At 39.6% G+C, this 15,353-nt stretch overlaps 1 protein-coding gene across 2 annotated transcripts in view; it reads left to right on the forward strand.

Moving 5' to 3' along the window:
• Window positions 1-14,525, forward strand: part of LOC306820714 (myomesin-2-like) — a 31,839-nt gene extending 17,314 nt beyond the window's left edge. For both annotated transcript variants that reach the window (XM_079338649.1, XM_079338648.1), the window contains exons 13-34: window positions 4-178; window positions 982-1,103; window positions 1,667-1,854; window positions 1,988-2,114; window positions 2,320-2,498; window positions 3,086-3,200; window positions 4,447-4,606; window positions 5,581-5,687; window positions 5,774-5,818; window positions 5,923-6,059; window positions 6,506-6,650; window positions 7,162-7,221; window positions 8,426-8,493; window positions 8,596-8,709; window positions 9,149-9,236; window positions 9,333-9,371; window positions 9,816-9,921; window positions 11,042-11,205; window positions 11,407-11,443; window positions 11,536-11,558; window positions 11,873-11,928; window positions 12,992-14,525. In XM_079338649.1, coding sequence (XP_079194775.1) covers window positions 4-178; window positions 982-1,103; window positions 1,667-1,854; window positions 1,988-2,114; window positions 2,320-2,498; window positions 3,086-3,200; window positions 4,447-4,606; window positions 5,581-5,687; window positions 5,774-5,818; window positions 5,923-6,059; window positions 6,506-6,650; window positions 7,162-7,221; window positions 8,426-8,493; window positions 8,596-8,709; window positions 9,149-9,236; window positions 9,333-9,371; window positions 9,816-9,921; window positions 11,042-11,205; window positions 11,407-11,443; window positions 11,536-11,558; window positions 11,873-11,928; window positions 12,992-13,525 — 2,789 coding nt within the window. In that variant the 3' untranslated portion in view covers window positions 13,526-14,525. The remainder of the gene's footprint in view (window positions 1-3; window positions 179-981; window positions 1,104-1,666; window positions 1,855-1,987; window positions 2,115-2,319; window positions 2,499-3,085; window positions 3,201-4,446; window positions 4,607-5,580; window positions 5,688-5,773; window positions 5,819-5,922; window positions 6,060-6,505; window positions 6,651-7,161; window positions 7,222-8,425; window positions 8,494-8,595; window positions 8,710-9,148; window positions 9,237-9,332; window positions 9,372-9,815; window positions 9,922-11,041; window positions 11,206-11,406; window positions 11,444-11,535; window positions 11,559-11,872; window positions 11,929-12,991) is intronic.
• Window positions 14,526-15,353: the final 828 nt, after the last annotated feature.

A 15,353-nucleotide genomic window follows, 5' to 3' on the forward strand; every position in this document is an offset into this window, starting at 1 on the left:
CAGGTGTCCCCTCTGCTCCCGGTCAGGTTGTTGCCACCAGAAACACCAAGTCGTCCGTGTTTGTGCAGTGGGAATCTCCCAAAGCTCTGAAGAACCTGATGGGATATTACATCGATGGTCGCGTTGTCGGATCAAAGGAATGGTTCCCCTGTAATCACAAGCCTTTCAAACACAACAGGTAATTGTCTGGAACTCAAGATGTAAAACCACCAAACCTCAAGCACATTTAGATTCAGTATATTTACTCTGTACTGACAACAGGACTACTTTCTACCAATGACAGCTCGGGTCAGAATTAAAGTCAGAAATACTCAATTCATCCCCAAGGAGAAATTGGTAAAGTCAAATAACAGACACATATTTTCCAAACAAAATAAAATTCTGCCATCAAGGAAGTGTCAAAATCTGCTTTTCTCTGAGTGGCCACCAGAGGCTGGAACAAAATCTAAGTGCAAAAAAAGTTCTAGGCGGGCTGCAACAGTCATAAAAACCCCACTTTATGTCTAACATAAAATGTCTATTCTTACTGCAGAAATACATAAATGCATTGACAGCCTATTTATTTTTAAATCGAACATTATATTAACAGTTATTGATGCATTAGCATAGTAAGGGGTGTGACTGTTTTGACTGACAGGTAGCTGCATTGTAGCGGTTTGCCATGACATAGCATTTCCAATATGTTAACCGCCATCATGAGGCTTCAAACTTCAGAAATCAGTGTGTGAGGTCACTAAGACTACGTCCATGTTTTATACAGTCCATGTTGGAGCCCTGTGTCAAAAATACCAACTACACGAACAAGATTGAACCTGGTACAGAAGTCAGCTTCGTTTTTTTAAGCTCTGTTCTCAAACTCTGCCAAAGATCATATAAATCATCACACGTAATAATAAAGGGCAGAGGAATTGATTTTATTTGGTCTAAATACCCAATACTTTTTATTAAATGTAACTATTTTAATATGTGTGTGCACCTCAGGTTTGTGGTCCATGGCCTGATCCCTGGAGAGACCTATACTTTCCGTGTCCAAGCTGTCAACGTCTTCGGCCTCAGTGATGAGTCTCAGGAGTCCTCTCCCATTGCCGTGGAGCCGGCCCTCGGTAACAACAAACAGACCTCGTTTTATACACTGAATCAAGTGCTTTAAAATGCTTATAAAGCCTGCAGGCTAGGATAGGTTCTGCTCATAAAACTTGAGGAAATATCGAGCTGACAACTAAAGGTGATAATGACAGAAACATATTCAATCAACAGTTTGATGTTCAGTTTGGTTACTTTCATTATCCTATCCAGGAAAAGGAGTGGAGTATGGTACGTACTAAAAGGTGTGTTTAGCTTTTCCCCACCTGACTTACCCACTGCTCCCACTTTGTCCACTTCCTTTGCATCATATGTTTTTATCACAGGACTGCATAGTGGTAATGTCACCTGCACTGGGGTAACCAGCCAGAAAAATCACAGAATATTGTCCTCTCATATGATACTACTAACTGTAAGCAGTGTTGCATCACAGGTGTTCAAACTCGTATATCACTGTACTGTAAATGTCACACATCTTGTAAATAAAAGCATAAAGGTCCAAAAAGGTCCATAAAGGTCACTCTGTAAAACCGATAATCAAGTATCTAAAGTGAATATTAAACATTTGATATGTGTTATTCAGCCACTCCTAGTGCTCCATACGGCATCACCTTGCTGGACAGCGACGGCTCCTCCATGACTGTTGCCTGGAAGAGTCCCAAACACTGCGGTGGCTCCAAGGTCAATGCTTACTACATTGACAAGAGAAACGCCGACACTTTGATGTGGAAGGAGGTCAACCTGCAGGCCGTCACTGAGAGGATCTGCACTGTGAGTGACATCTATCAGACATACACACTTAAAAAACTAACTAGACAAAACAATGCCTTCTTTTCAATTCAGGCTATCCCATTACGTATTCATGAAATCCTCACCTCAACCCTCTTTCTTTTGGTCTCTACAGGTTGACAGTCTGACAGAGGGAACCTTCTACGAGTTTAAGGTCCAGGCCGCTAACATGGCCGGTGTGGGCCTGCCCTCAGTGCCCAGCGCTCCGATGAAATGTGAAGCTTGGACTATGGAAGAACCAGGTAAGAGAAAAACCTTAATGATGACGTGTAAGTTGATGAGAAATATGTTTGAATTCAATCTGAGTATTGATATTAATTTCTAATCACATGAGTTTCTATGTTAAATGAATAACCTGTGTCTGCAGCCGAACCACACACAGACCTTAGAAGCACACCACTTCTCCCTTCGGTTCTGCTCATGGTTTTTATTTGACCTCACCTCCAGGCCCTGCCTACGACCTCAGCTTCAGTGAGGTCAGAAGTCACTCCCTGGTCCTCCTGTGGAAAGCTCCCATCTACACCGGAGCTGGTGCCGTCACTGGATATTTTGTGGACATGGCCAAGAAGGGCTCATCCGAGTTTGTCACTCTGAACCAGGAAGCTGTGAGCCACCGTTATCTGCTGGTAGGAGACCAACTGCTACAATTTTAGCTGTACATGGTTGAACAAAAATCCTCTTCATGTTGGACCATACAGTGTGTCTATGTGGATTTTTTTCACAGTAGTTAGACACTATAAACACTGGAGATTGAATTATTTTGACAGCCGCAATTATTTACAGACCCTCTGTGTTGACATTTTACAAGAAAGCCGGAGCAGGATCTTGGTTTCAGGACCTCTTTGTATACCCTTTTTAATCATAAAATTCCTGGACAGACAGACAAGCAGAACTAACTTACTTCTCCATTTACTGATGATAGATTGGCATTAAAAAAGATAGGAAGCGGCCAGCAACTTTCTGAAAATGTCTTAAACGAAGCAACCAAAAGTAGTTTGGAGCATCAGAAGGCAAAGCAGAAGCAAATTACTAGACTGTGTCTCCTCTCCTCTCCCCTCCTCTTGTAGGGTTAGTTAGATAAAGATGCTAATACCCAGAATAAAGCATTTCAATGAACTGTATTTCATGAAATACTCAAAAAAATCAAATCATCTCCTATACAAAGAGTCGTGTCACTCTGCACATGTGAAGATGTTTCCGTTGTTTCCTGCAGGTTTCCAGTCTGGAGGAAGGTGAAAGCTACGTGTTCAGAGTTCGTGCTGTTAATGCAAAGGGAGTGGGAAAACCTTCTCAGGTGTCCGAGCCCGTCTGTGCCAGAGCTCTGCCAGGTAACAACAAATATAATAGTGTAATGTTTTTTTCTTTGGCCTCAGTTTTTGTTGTAAAAAACCTGAAAGCATTTCACCAGTATGATGATCATTTTCATTATGCTGTCAAGTATTCTTATGAAGACATTATGCGGCTCCTGTTAATCTAACTGCATTTAAAATAGTTATTTAGCTATGATAACATGACATTATATTTTGTTAGTCAAGAATTCCAGATTGATCAAGTTAAATATTTTGAAACGATTAATGCAAAGAAAAAACCCGATATCTTTATTTGTTGCCACTTATTAAAACCAGAAGTGTTGATGAAGTTTTGGTTACTTCTGTATTACAAACTATGTAAAATATATTGAAATAATGACACAAGATCATGTTACAACATTATTTGTTATTCAAATCTGAACTTAAAAGACATTTCTAATGTTGTACAGGTTGGCATTGTGTTCCTTAAGTTACAAAATCAGGGTCAAATTACTCAAGAAATAGGCTTTAAGAAACTATTTGAAACCCCAACTTTTTAAAATGATTTGGCCTAAAATTATTGGAGGTTAAAACAACAACAACAACAACAACAACAACAACTACTACTACTACTACTACAATTACAGATAAATCTAATCGGGCATGTGACTATTTTTAAATAATTTCCGTACACATTACATATGGTCTGCACCTCAGTCAGGTCAAGAAGCATGTGATCCTCACTCAGCCAATCAGAAGAGATCACCCAACAATATGGTAACTTCGTCAAGGTTTATTTTTCTACATGAAATTAAAAATGTTTTTAACAGAAGTAAAGTTCTGTTTTGTCCCCCAATAACACTCTGAGGTTGAATTTTTGAATTTCAAAGTATTTCAATGACTGCCCTATAAAGGGTTAACCTATATTTACTTACACTAAAATAGAGAGACTTTTAAGTCCCTGTATTCCTTTTCTTTTTCTCCAGATATTTAAGGGAAAATATATATATGACGCTAATATCACCACAAAACATACATAAAGTAAACATTCTTGGAAATCTTTTAAATTGGTGATGAATCAGGGTGTTTGCGAGCACGAAACTCTTATTTCTGTCCCCTTGCATGTGATATGACAATCCTAATTTACCGGTAACTTAAATTACTCCTGCTGAATATAAACCTCAGTGTAACAGATATTTTTATTTTATTTTTATTATTTACTGAAGATATTTGTGTGCTCTATGATATCTAGTTAATGATGTTCATATGTTATTTATGTTCCCAGGCACCCAGGAGATCGTAGCAGGAGTGGATGAGGAGACCGGAGATGTCTTCCTGTCTCTGGAGGCCTGTGAGGTCTGTGACACGTCCAAGTTTGTCTGGTCGAAGAACTACAAACCCATCGGCGACTGCCCCAGGGTCGCTGTGACAGCCAAGGGTAGAACGTAAGTCGTGGTCATCATCCTCCAAACAACTCAACTTCTTTGATGATCTGAAAACAACGTCAGTGTGTTTCCCCTCAAGGCTTCGTCTGCATGTCCCCTCTCAGCTCTGCGATGATAATAAGCTGCTGCTGAGCAGATTCTCAGAAACATCCTCTGTCATGTGTTGTTTAAGATGTTTGAAGACATGGCACTTTGTTTGCTTACAAGAGATGTTGTAACATTCAAACACCAGATTCTGTTTTTTTAAACAAAAGCCTGAGACTTTGATTCTGATTGGTCCAGAGGGCCAGGCAGTTGTCTCGAGTTTAAAAGCAGTTTTTTCTTCTTTTGTGAATATATTATTTTATATTATATATTATACTTGTTCTTGATATAAATGTAACTCTGTGCTGTCCTGTAGGGAAACCTAACATTTATTTTCCATATTTCTTATTCCAGGTTTTGTTAGTCGAGCATTTTTAAAGAAGAAAAGAATAAAGAGTGAAGGAAATTCGATGAAGTGCTCAAAGTGTCATAGCAACAGAAAGATATCTCAAACAACACAACAGTTTTAAAATTCCATAAAAAACGGTTTTGAATACTTGACACAACTAAAGGTAAAGCACATTTAAAACACAGGAGCAGTTCAGAGCTCATAACAAAGGCTGGTAAAGTATTAGAATTGCTGTTAATTCAATGGAAAATAAAAACAAACTAAAGGTTCTTTAATATGAAAAAAAAGAGAGAATTCATTAAATCAGTTCAAATACAGTTGCAGTGCAGTATTTACTTGCTAAAAGGTCATATTTGTAATCACTGTTAATCAAAAGAATCAATCAAAGGCAAACGAGAACTAGATATACTTTAACTAACCTGCATTAAAGAAACGCTGTTTAAAGTTTTTTGTTATCTGATTGTGAACGAGTGAAACATTTCTACTCCTGTAAAGCTCCGATCACCTCAGTGGAAGGTTTATTGCTGCGTTTGCTTCTCAGTTCCAGACTGACTTTCACCAACCCTGATAAAGACGATCTGGGAAAATACTCTGTGGTGGTCACCGACACAGACGGAGTCTCTGCGAGCCACACTCTGACCGAGGACGGTAGGTTCTGTTATTTACACTCTCCATGAACAGTGAACAGGTTTTAGATGTGTCTGAATCTGGTTTTGTTTACATCCTCTCTGCAGCTCTGAACACCATGCTGGAGCTCAGCTACGCCATCAGACATCCCAGTGAGTGCTCGTGTGTTTGCAGCAGACTCGCTGCCTCAGTTTAATGAACAATGTTTTTTGTTTCTAACGCTTTAACCTTTGTGTGCTTTTTTGCTCCCACGTAGTTGTCCCTCTGAAACATGGTCTGAACTACGAGATCTTGGAGAAGGGTCACGTGCGTTTCTGGCTGCAGGCCGTCAAACTGTCGCCATCCGTGTCCTACAGGTTCATAGTTAACGACAAGGAGGTCACCAGCGGGGAGGTAATACTTATTAAAGAGCAACACTGAGTTTCATGATTAAAGTTAACTCAGTGATACACCTTGAAAACACGTCATCACGAATTAACAAACAGACCTGTCATACATCAAACTGACACATCGCCTGTTTGGTTATCATTGACATTGTTGACTGGTGACTAAAGGTGGTGACATGTTACTGGACTTCATGACTTTCAGATAAATAATTTGTGCGAAACAATTATAACAGTTTCTGTCTGAAGTCGAAGCTTTTGATGAACTGATTTCAAGGATTTCAACAACCAAAACAAAAATGATTACATCCTCAGTGCTAACTGTAGCCAGATGTAAATAACAAATGTTTCTGATGCTATTACACTGTTTGTTTTATTTACGCGCTTGAACTGGGAAACTAAACAGAATAGTCCTTGTTTTTGTACATTTAAATGGATTTGGACTTTTCTCCGCAGGGACATAAGATCAGTCACGACGTGGCCTCAGGAATCATCCAGATGACGGTCGATCATTTTACCAGAGCCAACGAGGGCACGTACACCGTCCAGATCACCGATGGCAAGGCCAAAACTCAGAGCTCCCTGGTGCTGGTGGGAGACGGTGAGTGTCCTTCAAAACACAAGACGTCATCAGATGCCGGACAAATGACCTGATCGATTATTTCAAACGTGTTTAGTTTGAACTCATCAGATAAAACTGTGAGAAAAGATAAACAATGTTAGACAGGTTATTAAAGACTATTAATGTAATACAATTAAGTTAAAAAAAAAACACATTGAAGTAATGTCTTGGTCTACTCATTGTGTTTTCATTAATATCTGACTTAAGGAATGTTTATTAAGTGAGCTGCATGTTTCCCCTGCTTATTCTTCTACATTTCTAAACTGTAACTACACCTAAATGTTATTGTTACTCGTTTACTCTCAGTATTAGAGGCAGCATCATTAAGAGTAAATAGAAAACCATGCTAATGTTACTTCAGAGCTTTTTAAAACAGATAAAATGATCAATGGAAAGAATTTTCAGATTTTAAGATGTGACGTTGCATATCAACATCACGTCAGCTGTGAGTCTTCTTCTGAAATGTTTGTGTTTTATTTTTCTGTTTCAGTGTTCAAAGTTGCTCTGAGGGAGGCTGAGTTCCAGAGGAAAGAGCACATCAGGAAGCAAGGTAACACCGCACAAGCACGCACAGACCCCCACCATACATTTTGTTAAGTATTACAAACAAAGTTCTTATAGCTTCGAGTGCTTTAGATTATATTCAGAATTCAATCAGAGCTGATTATGCACAGGATTTTCCCTTTTTCAATGCTTTGCATTGTAGCTCGTTGTACAGTGGGTTCGGAAAGTATTCAGACCACTTTAAATGTTTCACTCTTTGTTTCATTGCAGCCATTTGCTAAAATCAAAAAAAGTTCATTTTATTTCTCATCAATGTACACTCAGTAACTTATATTGACAGAAAAAAAACAAATTTATTGAAATTTATTTAAAAAAAATGTATTCTGGTCATTGTCTTGTTGACAACTAGAAGATGAACCTTCGGCCCAGTCTGAGGTCCTGAGCACTCTGGCAGAGGTTTTCTTCCAGGATATCTCTGTATGTGGCCGCATTCATCTTTCCTTCAACCAGTCGTCCTGTCCCTGCAGCTGAAAAACTTCCCCATAGCATGATGCTGCCACCACCATGTTTCACTGTTGTGTTGGGCAGGTGATGAGCAGTGCCTGGTTTTTCTCCTGGTTTTGGTGGATGGCTGCAGTGATAGTTGACTTTGTGAAACTTTCTCCCTCCTCCCTCCTGCATCTCTGGAGCTCAGCCACAGTGATCTTTGGGTTCTTCTTTACCTCGCTCACCAAGACTTTTCTCCCACGATTGCTCAGTTTGGCTGGATGGCCAGGTCTAGGAAGAGTTCTGGTCGTCCCAAACGTCTTCCATTGAAGGATTATGGAGGTCACTGTGCTCTTACGAACCTTGAGAGTGCTGCAGACATTTTTTTGTAACCTTGGCCAGTTCTGTACCTTGTCACATTTCTGTCTCTGAGCTCTTTGGGAAGTTCCTTCGACCTCATGATTCTCATTTGCTCTGACATGCACTGAGCTGTAAGGTCTTATATAGACAGGTGTGTGCCTGTCCTAATCAAGTCCAATCAGTTTAGTTAAACACAGCTGGACTACAATGATTAGATTCACCTAAGATCAGGATGGGGTGCTTAGTGTACATTGAGAATTAAAATAAACATTTTAGTAAATGGCTGCAATGAAACAAAGAGTGAAACATTTAAAGGTGTCTGAATACTTTCCGTACTCACTGTAAATATGTGTTAGGTTTACAATATCTTAACTTGCATTGTTACATTTTTTGACACATTTCAGGTCCACATTTCTCTGAGTATCTGTATTTCACTGTCACTGAGGACTGCACTGTCATGCTCGCCTGCAAGGTGATGTTAAATGGACTCTATCTTCAGCTCTACTTTGTTTACTTTATTTTCTTTCTTTTCAATAAAACTAAAATGTGTGTTTTTGTTTTCTTTGGGCTGTAGGTGGCTAACGTGAAGAAGGAGACGACTTTCCACTGGTACAGAGAGGATGAGGAGATTGTTCCAGAAACTCCTCCAAATGTCATGTCTGGAGCCTGTGCTCTCCCCATCCCACTGGTGATTACATCCCAATCTGTGAACTCCAAACATATCTCTGACCTGCTGCAAACTTGATGACAGATTAACACTTTCATTATAACAGTCATTTTAAGGGCAAAGGGGAGACATCAAATACTTAGTAAACATTTAGTAAGTCAAGTTGTAGGTTTGTTTAAATGCATTTAAAACTGAAAAATAAATGTATACAGTTGAAATGTTAGACTAATCTTTGAAATCTAGCATTATTGAATTACTGCATTACTACCGCACCGTTCAAATCTACAGCCAATCAAAAGATTACTTATGATAGCAATGTCCCTATCCCATTTCTGGACGTCATGTTTCTTTCTTTTATTAGATGTTCTGTATATATTGTTTCAGTTATATGTGTCAAAAAAAACGGATATTTCCGTGTTGAAGCTGCTCATTAAACGAAAATGTTTGGTTTGTTTTTTAGTTCTCCAGGAAAGATCAAGGCATCTTCAAGGCCACACTCAGTGACGACAGAGGAAAGGATACGTCTGTGTTTGATATTTCAGGACAAGGTGCTTTTTTATCCTATTTTCTGACTTAGCCAGGTTTTTATTCTTATTAGAAACATATTACAAAATGTTGTACTCCTTTCTTTATTGTCTTTGCAGTGTTTGATGACATCATTAACGCCATTGCTAAGATCGCTGGTAAGTTTGAGCAGCTGACTTCATCTTCTCGCTGTGACTCCTTTTCTTTCAGTGGATGTTACGAAGTGTTGACTGACTAAATAAGGGGCGCATGATTCCTGACAGCATTTCCTTAAAAAAAAACATATTCTCACTACATCCAGTACAACTCCTTTGCAGCTGGAACTTGTTTTAGCCTGAAGCTCTGACTGTATCCCAAAAATGTGACTTAACCTTTAAAAGAGCTTCATAAAGGGAAAATGCAACCCCAGGCATTCTGCTGGAAGCCTGTCTACAAAGCCACAGTAGAGTGTTTGAGTTGACTGGAGCTTGTTCCAATGTCAGGACGACGGTCGGGCAGAAAAAACTTTGAAATGTAGAAAAATTACTCGAGAGAGAACATTTTTGCCAAAAATAGATGTGGAAAAGTTGCAAACGTTGTTCTTTTGTATTTGCTGCCTTCAGGTTCTTCTGCCTCTGATCTGGTGCTGCAGTGTACTCCAGAGGGCATCAGGCTGCAGTGCTACATGAACTACTACACAGAGGAGATGAAGACCATCTGGAAACACAAGTATGGCAAAAATAAAGGCTTTATCCTACTGCAGTTTCTGAAGGTTTAGGTGCACGGGTTCCCAGAAATAGTTATGGGTAGATTTGTGTGACGCATGTGGACTTCAAAGAAGCCAGAGAGAATCTTGACTCAAAAGTTCCTTGTTTTTAATCCTTTGTTTTGTTTTTGTTGCAATTAAAAAAAAGAGAAAAAAAAAGAAAAAGAAGGAAGGACCAAAGATTAACTATACTTAAAACAAATCATTATAAAAACACAACAGAAAAGCAGATATATCTTAAGTGAATCTAAACTAGAATATTGTCTCAACTCTAAGGCCTTGGAGAATGAATCCTAGTTAGCACTAGTGCAGTACATGAAAGACACAGTGGTTAAGCCCCCCGGCACAGCCCCCCCCCCCTCTTTTTACACCCTGCCCCCTCTGTACTGTACTCTGATTGTCAGTTACAGCAGGTGAGCTCAGTCACCTGCTGATACTCACCTGAGGGAGAATAACACCCTGCATGAACACAGGAGAGAGAGTGGGGAAAAACTCGACAACAAAAACGATGGGATAGAAAGAAAAAGGGCTCTTTTTTTACCTTTTCTTTTTAATTGGTCCAACTAGATGTTATAAGATAGACCTGTGTACCCGTGTGTAACAGTAAAAGAATGGATTCAACTAAAACAAGAAAGAGTCAGTCTTTCTACTGTAGTCCTTATTATTAAATAAAGCTGGCCGTAGGTTCAGACACAAAGTATCTGGAGTCATGTATACCTACCTCTGCAGTGCTTAATGACACAGATATGAACAATGAATTACATCAAGTTAAAAAAATGTTAATGTTCGTCTTCTGGCCTCTCTCCAATCCTTTACATGAGAGCAGTCTTATCATCTGTCAAATGAAAATACTTCCACTGATTTATTATGTGATCGTTATGTTTAGAAGATGTTAGGCGTCCTCATTAGCCTGCAGCCAAGTCTGCTAACGGAGTCAAACTGTCTTATGCACACACAATCCTCTGAACACGGTACACGGTAAGTGTTTAATGAGGTGTAACTCCAGAGAGAGAACAGCAGCTAGATTTGAGTTCTTCTGCTGTCTTTTATTGTCTGCCTAAACTCTGTAACGTGTGTCGTCAGAGAGAGTAAGATTGCCTCTTCTGAGAAGATGAGGATCGGTGGAACAGCTGAGATGGCCTGGATGCAGATCTGTGATCCATCCGACAAGGAGAAGGGTCACTACTCCATTGAGATCTCAGACGGCGAGAAGACTCACACCAGGACCTTCGATCTCTCTGGACAAGGTTACAAAAAAACAACGTCTTCTTCCTTTTGTTGCAACCAGATCCTTGTGTATTCCAAACAACAAATGATGATCATAAGTTTAAATTCTGGGTTTGTTCCCATGGTTTCTGGGTTATTTGTTTAATTACCGGTACTTTTATCCTTTGTTATGTGGGCTGACTTTGTGTAAAGCTTGTCTTGACAGTCCTTTCCTTTTGCAGCATACACTGATGCCTATGAGGAGTACCTGAGACTTAAGTAAGTCGTTTGGTGGTACAATTGAGCACATACTTTTTGATAATGAGTCAAAATGATTTTAATTATCCCTTTTACTTTTTCCCCTCTTTCAGGGCAGCTGCATTTGCTGAGAAAAGTAAGTTTATCATCTTTTTAACAACAGAGTGAGTGAGACGATGACAGTTCAGTCACGTTCTCGTGTTGAGTAACGTCACAAAGATGTTTTCAAAGACCTCTCTGAGGACATTCTGAACATTCAAAGGTTTTGCTCTCCAGGCAAAGTGTAACTCAAAGTTCTCATTTAAAAGTTCAAAGACTTAAAGTTTCACATTCCTCTATCTCTTTCTGAATGTCTCGACCCTGTAAAACAGTGTGAGTCAGTGATATTCTTCAGTAAAGTAGAAACACTGATTTTCTTTCTGTGTCATTTTTCTTTTTTTCTTTCCTCAGACCGTGGCAGAGTTGTCGGTGGTCTGCCGGACGTTGTCACTATCATGGAAGCGAAGGTGAGGAGGTGTCACACTGTGCACCTTAAACTGTATCATAGAAGTGAACATTTTGTAGCCTTTATTACTTACACAAAACAATAATAATGTTACCCTTTCTTTGAAAAGCACATTATATACAAGTAAAAGCTTGAGTGATCAAAACAACTATCATAAATGCACATGAGAATAAACATATTTAACAGTCCACAAAGGCACAGTGCCACTTTGATAAGAGGGAAGGCTATAAACTATATCAATGAAATCAGTAAAGGGTGATGTTTTTCAAAGTCAGAAGTATTCAGGAGGAGCTGCACAGCCCCGACAGCATTCCTTTGAACCAGAACAAAATGTAGAAAAGAACAAGGTCAAATAAAGGATCCTTTAGCTGCCCATATATTTTGTTCTTATGAAACATTAAAAACAACTGAAGAGAAAGGGAGAATGAAGTGAGTGTTAGAGAAGAGTTGAGTCGGGACTCCTTAAACAAAGGAGGTGGATGAAATGATGCTTGTGTACTTGAGAGGACTGAAGATCAAAACACGAGAGACTCCTTAAAGATACTCTTGTTTAATCTTTCTTTATATGTCTCAAAGCAATCGTCTTCTACGACATGTTTGAACCACATCACCGGGCTAAATAGAACAATAGTTTAACTTACAGTAGGTCATGGGCCATATTTATTCTCAGGGAACACAGGGAAGGTGCATTATGACACCTGCTGTAGGGCTCTTTGAGATGGTATTAGAGCATCTGAACAGGCTAACAGCCTGCTGCAACAGAAATATAAAGGAATTAAAAGGTCTTTTCACATAAGTGTTAGAGTAAATCTGAAAGTCTCATTGGATGATATTAGATGACTGATGTTACTGTGCATCCCTAAAAAGCTTCTTATCCCCTTTATGCTCTACCGTAAGTTTGTTTTACAATCCCTTTATTTGGTTGCTAATCCTTAACCTAGGGATGGTTTTTTGTTAGAAAGTCATTGTTTTGACTTGTCCTTTAAGGATTCTTTTTTTTCCAAGGTTTAATTTAAGCAAAAAAGGGAAAAATGTTGACCTTAGTTGACTCTCACCCTCTCCAGTCCCTGAGCCTGACCTGTACCGTGTGGGGCGAGCCGACACCAGAGGTCACCTGGTTCAAGAATGAGCAGGAGGTCGCCTCCACTGAGCACACTAAGGTCATGTTCGACGGTGGCAAGTTTGCCAGCCTTGTCATCAACAAAGTCACCCCCGACGACTCGGGCAAGTACAGCATCAATGTGCGGAACAAGTACGGTGGCGAGTTCGTCGAGATCACCGTCAGCGTGTACCGGCAGGGCGAGCAGATCCCAGAGGCCAAATTAGGACACGCCAAAACACCTGCTGCCACACCTGCATCCACGCCTGTGCCGCCCAAGTCCCCAGCTCCCCCCTCCAAGACCCCCACTCCCGTCCCCTCCAAGTCCCAGACCCCAATGTCCATGAAGAGCCCAACTCCAGCCTCCACCCCAGCTTCTACTCCCATCCCTAAATCTCCAACCCCAACCCCCAAGTCTCCAACCCCGACTCCATCTCGCGGCGCCAAGTCGCCAACTCCACCCAGATTTATGAAGTCCCCGACCCCACCCAGAAAGTAAATGGTGGTTGCCAGGGGTTTTCTGTTAGCATTAATGTGAAACTGAGAGTTATTCATTGAAAGTTTCTGTAGAAGTAGCTGCTGTAAAGTCCCTCAATGTGGGCTAGCTGCAGGAGGTAAAAAACATTAGAGAGACTTTTACAGCAGCTGCAAACATTCAGTAGATATCCTGTATGGTTAAATCAGTCAACTGTTCTCTATGAGGAAAAAAAGCACAAATAGAGAAGAATCAAATACCAGGGTAGATGTTTATGTTAAATGTTTGAAGCGCTGCACCTTCCACTTTAAGGTGGAATGCCTGTATACATTACTTTTGGATGTTAGAGGAGGATTCTGGTTTAAAACGACATGGGTCTAATTCACACTCCTTTATTGGTACAAGTGGCTTTACAAAAAGAGAAAAATAAGAGCCATAAAAACATCCAGATTAGACTACTTTAGTTCAATAAAATAAGCTGTTACATTCTCACAGTTTCCTCTATAACTAAAGGGTTTAATTGGCGGTGAGGTGTTATCATTATCTTACCAACCTCTGTTAGTTTTTGTTTGAACTCCAAGAAAGTTGTTTGGATTGGGGTTGCTTAAAAACATGGTTGCGATTCTTTCTTTATTCAAGAGATGTTACTATTCTGTCTGATTTTATTGATTAAAAAGTTATAACAACCAGTGAAAGTGGAAACCAAAAATCTATGTAATTTAGACCAAAGTTCTTATAAACCAGAATAAACCTTCTTAAATTGGACAACCGGGGAGCTTTGAGGCACAGAGCTTGGGTTAAGTCACCAACACCTGGATGACACATGATATCAGATTATTTTAATTTTCTCTCTATGTTGTTTTAGCTCTCCTTTAATAAACAGCTTTTTTTGTCTGGGATGGCTTTCAACAACTGGAGATTGAAAAAAAAAAAATCACTTACCCTGCCCTCTATGCCACAAGATTCTGACTCTCCATTTGTGTACCAAAATGCTTTGTGATGGCAATAAACTTTATCAACCTCCTCCTGTTGTCTTTTAAGAGTAATATCTGCCTCACCTTCCTCATCTTCATCACCACATCCCTAATTAATTCCTCCTGCAGAAATGACAACATATTATTAACAGACATAATAGGCAACAATATGATTGGAAATCTACAATAGCAAAAAGTAGCAACAGGTTTAAAGCAGAAAAACATTCCTTATTCAACTGATTTAAACACTGAAGTTAAGTTTGGAAAACTGTTTTTACATATTCCCTCCAAAATAGCAGCTAATAAAAATGGCCTCCAGCAGGCTACTTTTTACCTTTGTACTGTAAATACGTCCAGAGCATTTTTTTTTGTTGTTGAAAGTACCTCTACTTTTTTTTTCTTGTTTACAAACTGTATATAAAAGTCCTCACATTTACTTAAATAAGGATTGTGTATGTAGTTGGTTGTATCCAGGCTTAAACAGAAAAACCTGCTCCTGGCCTGCAACACCTGTGAGCTGAAGTGGGCGGGACTTGTTACAGTAAGTGGAGCCAACAGGGCAGGTAAGACAAGATATTAGTTTGCACAGGCAGGGCAGTTTCAAATCCACACCTTCCTGCAGCTGGTTTATGAGAGACTGCAGGGTTTGACTTTGTTGTTGTGAAAGGTTTCAGGGGAAAACGTCATGAGGTAAGTCTGTTTAAGATCTTATATTTATTATTTCTGAGAGAGGGCAACACTTTGTAATGTTGTAGCGTTTGGTTTTGATTGTGATAGATCACAAGTAGTGGGGAAGCTACGTCAAGAAAACACAGCTGTTAGACCTACCAATGACTGCACACGAAAAACTTTGAACAACTGAAAGAAAAATCTGTTGT

The sequence above is a fragment of the Symphodus melops genome (assembly GCF_947650265.1).
Source record: "Symphodus melops genome assembly, chromosome: 2".
NCBI lineage: Eukaryota > Metazoa > Chordata > Actinopteri > Labriformes > Labridae > Symphodus > Symphodus melops.